The sequence below is a fragment of the Vombatus ursinus genome, unplaced genomic scaffold (assembly GCF_900497805.2).
Source record: "Vombatus ursinus unplaced genomic scaffold, bare-nosed wombat genome assembly UNPS02015404.1, whole genome shotgun sequence".
NCBI classification, from domain to species: Eukaryota; Metazoa; Chordata; class Mammalia; order Diprotodontia; family Vombatidae; genus Vombatus; species Vombatus ursinus.
In genome coordinates this window covers 3,356,682-3,369,728 of record NW_020955182.1, presented here as the reverse complement: position 1 = coordinate 3,369,728, position 13,047 = coordinate 3,356,682, and the positions used below count along the sequence as shown (strand labels likewise).

The 13,047-nt window shown below is 48.2% G+C and overlaps 1 protein-coding gene across 1 annotated transcript in view; it reads right to left on the bottom strand.

The window, feature by feature from the left end:
* Positions 1-416: 416 nt before the first annotated feature.
* CD276 (CD276 molecule) overlaps positions 417-13,047 on the bottom strand; it is a 45,402-nt gene continuing 32,771 nt past the window's right edge. The window contains exons 5-8 of the mRNA XM_027847415.1: positions 12,811-12,945; positions 8,469-8,510; positions 4,587-4,622; positions 417-2,151 (exon numbers count right to left, since the gene is read on the bottom strand). Of these exons, the coding sequence (XP_027703216.1) occupies positions 2,129-2,151; positions 4,587-4,622; positions 8,469-8,510; positions 12,811-12,945 (236 nt within the window). The 3' untranslated portion in view covers positions 417-2,128. The remainder of the gene's footprint in view (positions 2,152-4,586; positions 4,623-8,468; positions 8,511-12,810; positions 12,946-13,047) is intronic.

Sequence of the window (13,047 nt, the reverse complement as noted above, 5' to 3'; positions counted from 1 at the left end):
GGGGTCTACAGCATACAAAAGGTTAAGAACTTCTGGTAGAAGCCTGGCTGCCCCCTGCCAAACCCTGCCCCAACCACACATTAGACAGAGTCTTTCAACAAAACACAAAGCATTTATTTTTCCTAAAACACATGACCAAGGTACAAAATGTCCCAGATTCCAGCATTTAAATTAGAAAAACCCCTGCCTCCCCCAGTCTGGGGTAGGCCTAAGCAGAGGTTCATCCTGCCCAGCTGGAGAAAAGACCAGACCATTGCCTCCAGCCTCCCATGGACAGGAGAAGGGAAAACCCTGGAGGAAAGAGAACTGGGAAGCCGAGGCTGAAGAGCTGTGCCTCCTATTCATGGCTGTTTCTCCAGGAAGCAACCACCCCCATGCCCCATGCCCCATCCCCCCCCTCCCCCCCGGCCCCCTGCCCCAGCACCATTGGAGGTAACGTCCACCCCCACTCTACCCCATTGTATTTAAGGCAAACAAAGAAAAGAGTCAGACCCGCCACACTCTCTCTAGATGCCTGAGCTGCAAGGGTTTGGTTCTCTGAGATTTACTTTCCTGGGCTCCTCTGGTTGGCGAGGGGCATAAGGCACTGACCTTCAGCTCCCAGGAAAGATGGAATCAGCCACAGCTGACGTCACTGCCTGAGATCTGTACCAGAGGCGTGGCTTTTAGTTAACTGCTCAAGGCCTATGCGGGGTCCATGGCTGACACCTGCTGCCCAAAATTGGCATTGCCATCTTAGGAAGAGGGCTTGGATCCTGACAGGTAGGTTCCCCAAGGCCCTGGGGAGAGACTGGGTTGGCACCATACCCCACCCATACCATCATCCCTAAAAGTGGCCCCCAATGTGTGGGGTGTGTCCACCCTGGAGGGAACAGGGCAAGGGTGGGGGCAGGTAGAGAGGATGAGTATAGAGTCTAGGAAAATGTCAGGGCATCGGGTCCCAAAGTTGTGGGGTATACAGGATTGCTCAAGGCGGAAGTAGCAGAGTCCCAAGGTTGCCCTCCTGGGAAGGGAAACAGTTATTCCAAACTTTCAGGGTAGAGGTACTGATTCGTCTCCTGGGCACTCCTCACCCCAACATTCAGGCTGTACCCGCTCCAAGGGTTACTGCCCTGCCTTGCCCCAGTGCTCCTAGAGAAACAGCATGACCAGCACGCGGCTCCCTAGATGGGGAAGACCGTGAGAATGGACAGAAGAGATCCAGAAGGGAGCTCTAATTGCATGAGGGCTCTGGGGGTGGCTTCTATGTGGATAAGCACGTATGGTGTGCATGTGTGGTGTGTGCTCATTTCCTTAGCCTCCAAAAACACACGTATACACATGTACTCTATATGTGCATGCTTCCCATGGACGCACAAATGTAGGTGCGAATGAGTGAGGGGGGCTGTGTTGTGTTATATGTGTGCACACACAGTGTGTGCACATTTAGTATGTTGTATTTGCATGTTGCATGCACATGCACACACATGATCAGATGATTGTGTATGGGTGCTATGTGCATTCAGGTGGCATGTGCGTACATGTCTTAGGGCAACAGTGAAGACCCCTCTATGGGTAGAAAAAAGCTCCCAGAGCACTGTCCACATCTGGAGGGCGGGTGAGGTAAAAATCAAGGCAGAAGGTAGTCAGTGTATTGGACCCCTTGGAGAAACAATGCAGTCAAGCGGTGACCCTGGACGTGAGTGCGCAGGAGGACAGCTCAGAGCCTCAGTCTCCTCCTCTCTAAAATGGGGATGACATTTGCACAACCTCCCAGGCTTGTTGGGAGGAAAGTACTTTGTAAACTTTAAAGCAGTTATAGGAATAGGCGCTATTATTATCATGTCCACCAGAGAAATAAGGCAGCGGGGAGGTCTACGTATCATTTCTACTGGAGAAATAAGGTAGTGAGATGGTCTGTTTATCATGTCCACCAGCAGGGTTGACTGTGTATTGTACCCACTGGATAAACGAGGCAGCAGGGTGGCGGGTTCACAACGTGTAAGGCCAGAGGCTCACAGGTAGAGGACGGTTCTGGGTCCCACCTCCAGCTTCCTGTGGTGTGAGAGGCGGAGCAGGCATCCACAGCTGGAGGAGCTCAGGATCGGTTCTGACGTGCCTCCCCACATGCACCGTCCATCCTCCTAGGTCAGGCTATTTCTTGCCCTTCATCTGCTCAGGGGAGAGAGAACGACAAACAAAGTAGGGGGGGAAGGAGGTGTGAATAAATAGAGTCTCATTGTGAACTCTTAGGGTTGAAAATAGTGTTGACCTCTATAGGGTGTGTATCCTGTGAGTCCTTGAGGTGGTTTCAGGGTCACATAGTGTACTGTAGGAGGAGTTTTAGGGACCAGCCAGTTATGGGCAGGGGGCAGGGGACCAGGGGAGACAGAAACAGACAGAGACAAAGTCAGAGGAGGGTTGGGATAGTGGAAAGGTCACTGGACTGAGTGTCAGTGAACATGAGTTGGAATCCTAGCTCTGCCACTAGCAATGACTGTGGGCCTCAGTTTCCTCATCTGCAAAATGGGGAAAATAACACCAGAACTACCTGCCTCAACACAGTAAATGTTCTATAAACATGAGACATTACTCCTGATTGGCTGACAAAGATTATAAGCCAACCAATGGGCTAATAAACATGGTGAAGTAGAAGGTGGGCATGGCGAAACTCAGAAAAGGCTCCCATTCTGGTCGTTGTTGTTTGTCCTTCATTCCCAAAGAGGACCGTGACATCAGATGATCAGGTGATGCCGTGACATGCAAGTGAATTGGATTTGAGTGAGGTGGGGCTGTGCAAAGTCATCAGCCTCACTTTTTCCTGTTGAGCCATCTGGGTCCAGTGGCCAGACCTGGACAACTGGAGATGGCCCAGGATGCAGTGGGAGACCTTGTCCCTTTTAAGCTAAGGTTGGAGCCAGGTCTTAGTGACAGAGGCAATGTCCATTCACTAATTAAGGATAGGTAAGAAATGAGACAGAGAATGGCCTCTTGACCTAGTTAAAAATAAATAAATAAATAGATAATCTGGGAGGGGAAGACCCTGAGGGTTTCTGGCCAAAACAGAAACAAACTCTGAGCCAATCAGGACCCAAACTATGACTAAGTAGGGCTTGGCCTGGGACCTACTGTTGGCCAATCAATGACAGCCAGAATGATTCTGGGACCCTAAACTGTCGTTCCCAATTACATACCAGTCAACACAAGAATCTACACTGCCACCCTCCCTCATACCCCTTCAGCTGCTAGACTGGGAATTACCCAACCTGGCTTCTAATCCTGGCTCTACTCCTTCCTGGCTGTGACCTTGGACAAGTCATTGACCCTCTTGGGGCCTCAGTTTTGTCACCTGTAAAATGTGGATGATGATGCCCACGCTACCTTTCTCACAGGGGTCCTATCAGGGTCATATAAAATACTCCACAAAAATCAGCCACATGGGCAATTTTTCCATGCTGTGACTTTCATATTCCCTGTGGACATATTATATACTCAACTATTTTCTTGTGAGCAAAGCTACTCTGCTCTCCTCAGACCCCCTCCTCCTCAAAACCTCAAGATGGCAGGCCTGGAATGAAGAGAGTGGTGAGTATCTGAGAGTCAGGGCAGAGCAGCATGGCAGGAAAGATCAGAGAGATTGGGGGAAGGGGCGGGGGAGATGGAGTAGACAACATGTTTGCTCAGTGAGGCAGCACAGTGACAGACCAGTGGAATGGGCCTGGGCATAGGCTGGAGACCCCAAACAGCTGGGCTCCCAGCTCACCGGGGAGACCTCCACATATCCGTGGCCAAGGGCAGTCCTATCCACGGCCGGTTCACTCTGGGTAAGCTGGCGACACAATAAAGGTGCTGAAGAGGACCAGATCGTAGAAGGGACCCCCAAGGGCTCAGAGTTGGACCCCTCGTTCTCCTACTCCCCGACAGAGCTTGTTGTAATTGCCATCATATCATGAGACCTCCCATACTTCTTGTTTCAGCCTAAACTAGTGACTGAGAATCACTAGATGAGAGGTCGGTCGGAACGGTGCTGGAGGCATGGGTGACAAAGGGGGAAGAGGGGGGTCACCCGAGGATTTTCTGATACTACAGTTTTGTCTCAGGCCCATAGACAGAAGGTGATACAAGCAGGCCTAGAGAATGAGGCAGCAGTAGAAAGAGTGGGGCAAGACACTGGCTTTGGAGGGTCATGGGATGATAGACTTAGGGACCTTAGCGGTCATCTATTCCCAAGCCACTATTTTACAGATGAGGAAACCAAAGCCAGCGGAATGACCTACTATGCCTGACATCACACAAGCAATAAGTAGCAGGGACAGGATTCATACTCAGGACCTCCAACTCCAAACCCAACATCCTATCCGGTGTACCATCCTTAACCCTGTCATCCCTTCAAGCTATCTTCCTCTTTTTTCCCTCCTGTCAAACTCCCAGAAAGAGCAATCCATGTTCAATGCTTCCTGTTCATGCCTCCCTAAGCCCCGCCCCCACCCCAGTATGCCCAGAATAGTATTCCCAAAGATCCCAAGCCCAATGGTCAGCCCAAGTCAGAGGCATCCTGGGACCCAGAGAGAAGCCCACCCCCAATCCCAAACTCCTGGCAACTTTACCTTCTGTACTGTCCACATGTTTCAGAGGCTGCAGAGCTGCAAAAGAGAATCATAAAACAGAAAGTCAGAGCAGGAAAAGCCCTCAGAGATTATCTAGCCCAATGTCCTCATTTTATTAATAACAAATCATATTTCTATAACATTTTAGGGTTCCCAGGGGCCTTTCTTCACATCTACCTTGTAAGGTTTGTAGTGGAAGTGTTTTTATCCCTATTTTACAGATGAGGAAACTGAGGCTCAGAGAGACTTACTGATTTTCCCTTGGCTATATAGCTGATAATTTTAAGAATCTTGATTCAAAACTAGGTCTCCTGACTCTAGGCCCAGTGTTCTATCCACAGGAACATTCTGCCTCTCCAATATCACACTGCTTACAGGTGGGGAAACTGAGGTTCAGGAAAGGGACATGGAGAAGGTTTGAAAAGAAAGGTAGAAAGGGATTAAAGGGGCCTGTTGTAGGTGGAGATAGGGAGAGGGGAAAGCAGAGGGGCTGGGAGAAGACACAAGCACCTAGGAATAGTTGGCAGACCTCTTGGTTGAGAATCAAAGACTTTAGAGGTCATATAGTCCAAACCCCTCATTTTATAGGCAAGAAAACTGAGGCCCAGAGAGGTAAAGGTAAAACAAGTAAGTTAGTGGCCAATCTGAGATTTGAACCCGGGTCTTCTGAAGACAGCCAGGGGACAGGGTTCCATCTTACTTCTGTCTCTAACTGCCTGCATATCTTTCTTTGGACGTAGCACTCAGCTGCCCTGGGGCTGTCTCACCATCCAAAGGATCAGGATAATAACCCCTGTCCTCCCTGTCTCACAAAGACGTACCTTCTGGGGTGTGGAAGGTACACAGCGCTGTTCGGATACAGCATGAGTGAAATGAATGAGTCCAGAGTCACCTATGGATTTCAGTGATCTAATCTCTCCCTCCAAACCTCGGGCCCACGGATGACTGAGAACTGGCTAGCTCCGTGAGATGAGCTGCGTTTGCCTCAATCCCTTCTCTCTGGGCAAACATCCTTTGCTTTGAGCATCCCGTCTCTCTCCCGCCCTTCTGAGCCTCCCACGACATCTGCCTGAGCAACATGAAAAATGAGGACTACTCCCCCGTGAATGGGGCTGTCTCTGCAGCCGCCACACCCTGGTGCTAAGGGCCTGAGAAAATTAATGGGTCTCATTTGCGGCAGTCCTGGGAAATCAATCTTCTACCATCCCGTCTTCGCAATGGTGCAGGAGGGAACATTAACCAGCCAGGGGCTGCGGCTGTTCCCTGGCCCCAAATAAGTCAAGAAATACAAGCCTGGGACACTGAGCCTTTCAGTCCTCTTGAAGGAGATGGGGCAAGATCACTGCTGGCTCCTCCTAGGAGATACCTGGGAAGCTAAGGTGTGCAGGCAGGGCCTTCAAGGAAGGAGCTAAGGAGCACGGGTGACCCATCTCTGCCTTTGTTTTCTCTAAAGGATTTCTGCATCCATTCAATGCAATTCAACAATAAAGCACCTACTGTGTCCCAAGGCATGGCATAGTGAATGAAGAGCTGGCCTTGGAGCCAGGAAGATCTGGGTTCAAGTAGTACCTTTTTCACACTCTGGCCATGTAATGGAACCTCTGGGTGAGCTAGGCAATTCTCAAAGACTCTGAGCTGCAGAGAAGGGGCCACCTTGCATTAGCAGGGGGGTTTTCTCACCTGCAAGTTCCCTATACCAAAATCACAGGTCCAGTCCCTGACCATAGGCCCCAGGCTGTGCATTATGTGCTAGATGGTGCGGTGGACAGAGCACTGGCCCTGGAGTCAGGAAGAGCTGAGTTCAAATCTGGCCTCAGACATTCCTTAACTGTGTGACTCTGGGCAAGTCAATTGACATCTCTGCCTCAGTTTCTTCATCAGGAAAATGGGGGGTTATAATAGCACCTACTATCTCCTAGGGTTGTTGTGAGGATCCAATGAGATGATAACTGTAAGGTGCTTATCATAGTGCCTGGCACATAGCAGGTGCTATATAAATGATAGCTTTCATTACTAGGGATAGACAAAAACAAGACAGGTCTGTCTTGTCCTCAAGGAGCTGACATCCTACTGTGCAAATGTAACATGAACTCAGAAAAATAAACATAAGGTAAATTGGAGTGAGACCGCCAACTGGAGGGATGGGAGATGTAGAGGACTGACAGACCATCCAGTCCAAGCCTCTTTATTTTACAAATGAGGACATTTAGGTCCAAGGAGGTAAAGGGACTTGGCCAAGGTCATACAACCAAGGGGTGGGATCTGAAGCTGGGTTCTCTGTCTGCAAAGCCAGCGTTCTTTCCACTGGACCACACTTCCCCTGGAAGTCAACACCTGAGATGAGCCTTGAAGAAAGATAAGGATCCTGAGCCCATAGAGTCAGAGCTGGGAGGGACCTTCGAGGCCATGGAGACAGACCCTTCACTTTACAGATGAGGAAACTGAGGCACATAGAAGTTAGGTAATTTATACAGCAAGTGCTTATGGCAGTATGTAAACCCAGGTTTTCCTGTCTTTAAGTCCAGCCCTTGATTCATTACACAGCATGGCCTCTCCTGAGAGGAGGGAATGGCAGGCACGGTGGACGGTTTGTGCAAATGCACAAAGGCCAGAGACGGCAGGTGGTCTGGGGAACAGGGATGAAATGCAGAGCTCAGGATGGTGGGCAGTGGTAATAAGTCCAGAAAGCCTGGCTGGAGCCAAACTGAGGAGGGTTTTAGATTCCAGGCTGAAAAATTTGCCTTTTCCCTAGGAGGGATTCAGGGATCTCATAACGTCAGGTAAGAGGCCCACAGTCCACAGATTAGCCCCATCCAGCTCTATTTTAACCTCTCTGTGCCTTTCCCTCGGCTCCCCTAAAATAAATTTGTACCCCATTAATCCTTCTAAACCCGGCTCATATAAAACCTAAGAGAAGCAGTTCTTGGATTCGGGACGGCACAAGTTACAGCCCATCTCTGTCACCGTTAGCTAACCTCCCTGCAAAAAGGGTTGAGAATAATCCCCATAGTGCTGACGACTCCCTGCCCCCAGGGATGCAGTGGGGATCAAATGAAAGGATGTAAGTACTGTGATTTACAGACTTGAAAACATCATATAAATGTCAGGGAATTATCCTCATCATTACTATTCTTCATTTCATTCTACAAATTTTGTTCCTTTTAATGAGGTCTCGCTTTATCCTGAAGATAGCCCTGGGAGGCAGGCATGAGAGGTATCATTATGCCCATTTTAAACAATGGGAAAACTGGGACATAGATGTCAAGTGACCTACCCAAGGTCATTCAGGAAACTCACAGAAGAGACAGGACAAAAAGCCAGGTTTCCCGATTCCTAGGTTGGATGCTACATCGTGTGTTTGTAGAATTTTAGAACTGGGAGGCTCATTCTATCCAACCTGTCATTTTACAGTTGAGGAAATTACAGCTGACAGGGTCCTACAGCTAATAAGTGTTGGGGGCTGGATTAGAACTCAAGTCTTCCTGACTTGGGGGGGCTCAGAGCCCCTCAACTGTGCCTCCAATTAGATCCAAATCAGTGGCTCAAAGATTAGAGGTGAAAGGGAAATCCATTAGTATTGAGTGCTTGGATTTATTTTTAGTTTGATTATATTAAACTCAAATTTGCCACCCCAAAGCATAGGTGTATCTCATAGTCTAGCAGACATGACAATGTCTGAGATTCACTGCTTATCAGACCGTGAGACACATCTTACCGGGGTGAGGGGCAAAAGTGGGCATTTTGGTCAGTTAGACTCCCACTGAACACTGGGGTTTTACCTCAAGCCAACACTGGAAACTGTCCTTTCACTCAATACTAGTCTCGTATGTTGTTTCTCCCCTCTGAATCTCCCAGGAAGAACAGTATCTAGATTAGACCTACCTGTCTTGGATCCTTCTCCATCTCCATCCTGGTCCTCAGCCCCTGAAAAACAAAAATGGTCAGAAATCTTTCTCATCCTCAGCCCCTCTCTGAGCACTGAACTTCTCCACCACGGGGGTAGGAGAGCAAGGAAGAAGGGTCAAGGGGGTCAAGTTATTGTCTGAAAGTCAGCTATGAAGGCAAAGACTGGAGTTTTGAAGGATTCTATCCCTTGTGACCAGTGTTCAGAGTCCCACAGTCATCCGTCTGCCCACTCTTTCATTAATTCATCCATTCATTCAAGTTTTATTTATGCAATCATTCACCCACCCATGCATTCAACTGTCCATATACCCAGCCTGCCTACCCACTCTTTTCTCTTTCTTTTCTCTCCCCTTTCTCTCCATTAATTCACTTTTCCACTCATCCATCCACCCAGCCTTCATTTATTCATCCATGATTCATTGTTTTGCATGATTTCACATGTATAATTGATATTATATTGCTTGCCTTCTCAATGGGCTGGGGAGGGACTGGAAGGAGGAAGAGAATTCAGAACTCAAAAAAATTTTTTAAATGAGTGTTTAAAATAAATAAATAAATGGTGGATTTATTAAGGGAAAAATAAAATTTCTTGAGTGAGGAAAAATATATACACACATGTACATATATGCATGCACATACATACATGTGTATGTGTGTGTGTATAAGTATGGGTATAGGTATAGATATAGATATCCTTTCTCCCCTATTCTACTGGGGAAAGCCTATTCCTCACCCTCAGGGGCCCTGGTCTGACAGGTGAGCTGTAAACCAGGCCATAACCAGGCACCAGAGGGCATTAGAAAAAAAAATCTCCGATGCTGGTCCTGGACAGTAATTCTGAAAGATATCTCCCACCTCCATACCTTTGCACTGGCTGTCCCCAACGCCTGAATTATTCTCCCACCCACCTCACCTCTGCCTCTTAGGATCCTTTGCAGACTCAGCTCAAACACTCCAGCATTTCCCAGTCTCTCTCCGGCTCCCATCTCCCAGAACCTTCCCTTCTAAGGTTACTCTTCATCTGCCCTATATGAACGTTCTGCACACCTATTTATATACATGTCGTCTCTCCCATTAGAATGCAAACTCCTGGAGGGCAAGGGCTGTTTTTGACTTTCTTTGTATCCCAGAATTTAACATAGTGTCTGACACGTGGTAAGTGTTTAATAAATGCCTGCTGAGTGATTAATTGATTGGCTGATTAGCAGATGATGGTCCATCCCACCAGCTGGTTTGAAAAACCACCTATGGCTGATGAGGCTGCAGAGAACCCATGAATTACTTCCCACTGTCACCCACTGACAACCCAGGTGAAGGTGATGGTCTCCCCATGCTTCCATCGCCTCTCTCCCCACCCCAGCCCCAATGTGTACATCTGCCCAAAGGCTTCCCCTCTGGGACTCTTTCTCTCCTTCAAGGTTCTTCCATCAAATACATTCATTATGACTATAACTATAAGTAGACAAACGTGAAGGGAATGGGAGTGAGACACAAAGTGTGATTGGCTCTGAGCCATACACTGAACCCCTCGGGACTCACTGTGGCACTGCTTTCATCAAGGCTGGGCTTTGCCCTATCCAGACTCAGTCACACCCTCCTTGGCCCGGGTCTGCTTAATCTGAAGTCAGAAGGAGGCTCTTTTGTTCTCACTGTTGGGCACAGACCTCAAGAAGGTCAAAGGTATAAACAAAGGTCTGATCTATCTATCTATCTATCTATCTATATACACACACATATATATACATGTATATGCATGTATATATATGTATGTATGTAGGTATATATACCAAAATATACACAGAAGCAAAAAAAAAAGAAGAAGCAAACAAAGTCTATGTCCTAGGGAGCATCTGAACAAATTCTGGTGTGTGAATGTCATGCGATAAAATTATGACATACATGAAGAATTCAGAGAAACACGGGAAGATGCATATCTGCTGATGCTGAATTTAATAAAGTAGAACCAAAAGAACAACATTCATGACTGCAAAAAGGGCAAGTGAAATTTCATCAAAAGGAAGCGGAACTCTTGAGCGAGTGCCAAACCAGGAAAGGCCCCAGAGAACTGGTCAGAAAACTCACCTCCATCTACAGCAGAGAGGAGGGGGCAGAATTTCACATGCGCAGTCAGCCACCAAATGACTGCTTTGGTGGGTCCTAGATCTGCCCTCTGGGGCCTAATGCTTCTTCCACAGGACAAGCCTGCAGATATTGGAAGACCATTACCCCATCTCCCAGTCCACCCCTCAACAGATCAAACATCTCTCTTTCCTTTGACTAATTCTCATCTGACATGGTTTCAGGTGCCCTCACTGCCCTCCCTCATCCCTGCTGCCTGCAGGTGCTCCAGCTGGCCAACATCCTTCCTAAATGTGGCCCCCATAATTCTACGTGACATTCCAGACTTTTGTCTGAACAGGGCAAAGTGCAGCAGGACTAACACGCCCTCCCACCCCACCACCGCTATCTCTGATGTGCAGTAGCACATAGCTACACTCACTTGTGGAGTCTCCGGGAAGCTAAGACTGAAAAGTCAACACTGAAAAACACTGCAGAAGATGCTTTCCATAGAGGCAGAGAGAAAAAAGTAGCTATACAGGGATTAAATCAGAGGCTGCAGCCAAGGCTGGATACTTGTAGACAACGCAGAGAACCAGGAAGGGTTCGAGAAATTTCATCTTATGTCCTCTCATTTAATCAATCAACAAGCATTTATTATGATAACCGTGTTTTTTTAAGTTTTACAAAGTGATATACATACATACACACACACACACACACACACACACACACACAAAATTTCATTTGATCCTGGTAACAACTCTGTAAGGTAGAGGTGCTATTATTCTCATTTGGCAGATGCGAAAAACTGAGGCCAACTTAAGTGACTCGCAAGGGTCATACAGCTAGTGTGAGGCAGGATTAGAACTCAGGTCTTCCTGTTTCCAAGTCAATCACTCTATCTACTCTACCATCTAACTGCCTTATTAGGTGACTACTATGCATCAGGCATAGCATTGAGTGCTAGGGATGAAAAGACAAGCAAGAAACAGTCCTTGTCTTCAGGAAGCACCAAAGGCTTACTATTAGTGTCTCATATTGAGCCTGCCGTCAGTTAATCCTGCCAGATCTCTTTCACGCAGACTGTGGCCACGCTGTGCCTTTCCCATTTTGCGTATTTGGACAACTGATTCTTTGAACCTAAGTGCAGGAGAGTTTAGTGCTTTAATTCATGTTGGAATTAATCTTGTTGGGTTTTAGCCAATGTTTCAGCACCCTGAGGTCCTTCCGGATTCTGCCTATATCATCCAAGATGGTGGCTGTTCCAATTTAAGTTAAATTAAATCAAATGTAACAGGGGCTAAAGATGAAGGGCAGTGCTACTCCTAGGTACCTATAGGGAGTCATGCAAAGTGAATCATTCTTATGACCTGACCTTTGCCCCTGCTTTGGCTGCCCTGACTCTCTGAGGCGGGAAAGCATTGTGCTCCCAAGAGCCCCAAGCTTCGCTCTGTTTTCTCACACCTGCCCCACCATGCTTGATCTAAACCTGTGACATCCTCCATGTGGGGGATTCCAGGCCTGTCAACTCCCTCCACTGATGAAGACGGTGACTCATCTGTAACTTAAAGTCTTAAAGTCACGTCTGGGCCACAGAGAAGTTGTCACCTGCTGAGGATCCCACAGTCAATGGGTCAGAAGGACTTGAACCCAGGTGTTTTTTGTTTTTTTTTACTGTAGGACTGACCCTTGCTAATACTTCTCAACTTCTACGTAGTAGGAGATGGATAAATGCTCACGGACTTTGGATCTGAGGATTTTACACAGCACTGAGAAACAGAAGGGACCGTGGGGGCTATCTCTTCTAATCCTAGACAGGCCTCATTTACAGACCAGGAAATGGTGGCTCACAGAATCTGAGAAGCTTGCCCAGAATTCACCCAGCTGCAGGCCTCAAGGCCGTTCTTGCTGCTGCTAAGGCCGGCCCTCGAGCATTGTGACGTCCCTCCTCTCTCCCAACCTGCGAATCATCCTGAACCCCCAGGGTCCCACTTTCTCTCTCAGACACATATGCCCACTCATTCACACTCACCCAGAGGCATGCTCTCACACTTGCACACTCAGACACACACACCCACTCACTCACACTCAGGCATGATCACACACTTGCACACTCAAACACACACTCACGCTCAGGCACGCTGGCACACCCACACACTCATATTCTGCTCACTCACACCCACACTCAGGCACGCTCACACTCATTCCTATCATCCATCAGTCACACACCCCCTTTTCTTCACCCCTAAACTCTCACCAGCATTCTCTTCCTCACAGCTCTGCTTTATTTTCTTCCGGCACACATAGGCGAGGGCCACCAGCAGTCCCAGGAGGCAGATAGAAAGCCCCACAGTCACCCAAAGAGCCTCCGGTGGGAACGTCATCACCTGGCCTGTGCGGTGGATGAGGCAGAGAAGAGAGAGCCTGTCAGGCAGCCGGCCCTCCCAGCCACCTACAGCGGCTCTTTAAGAGCAGAGAGCGCCCACCTCCCTGA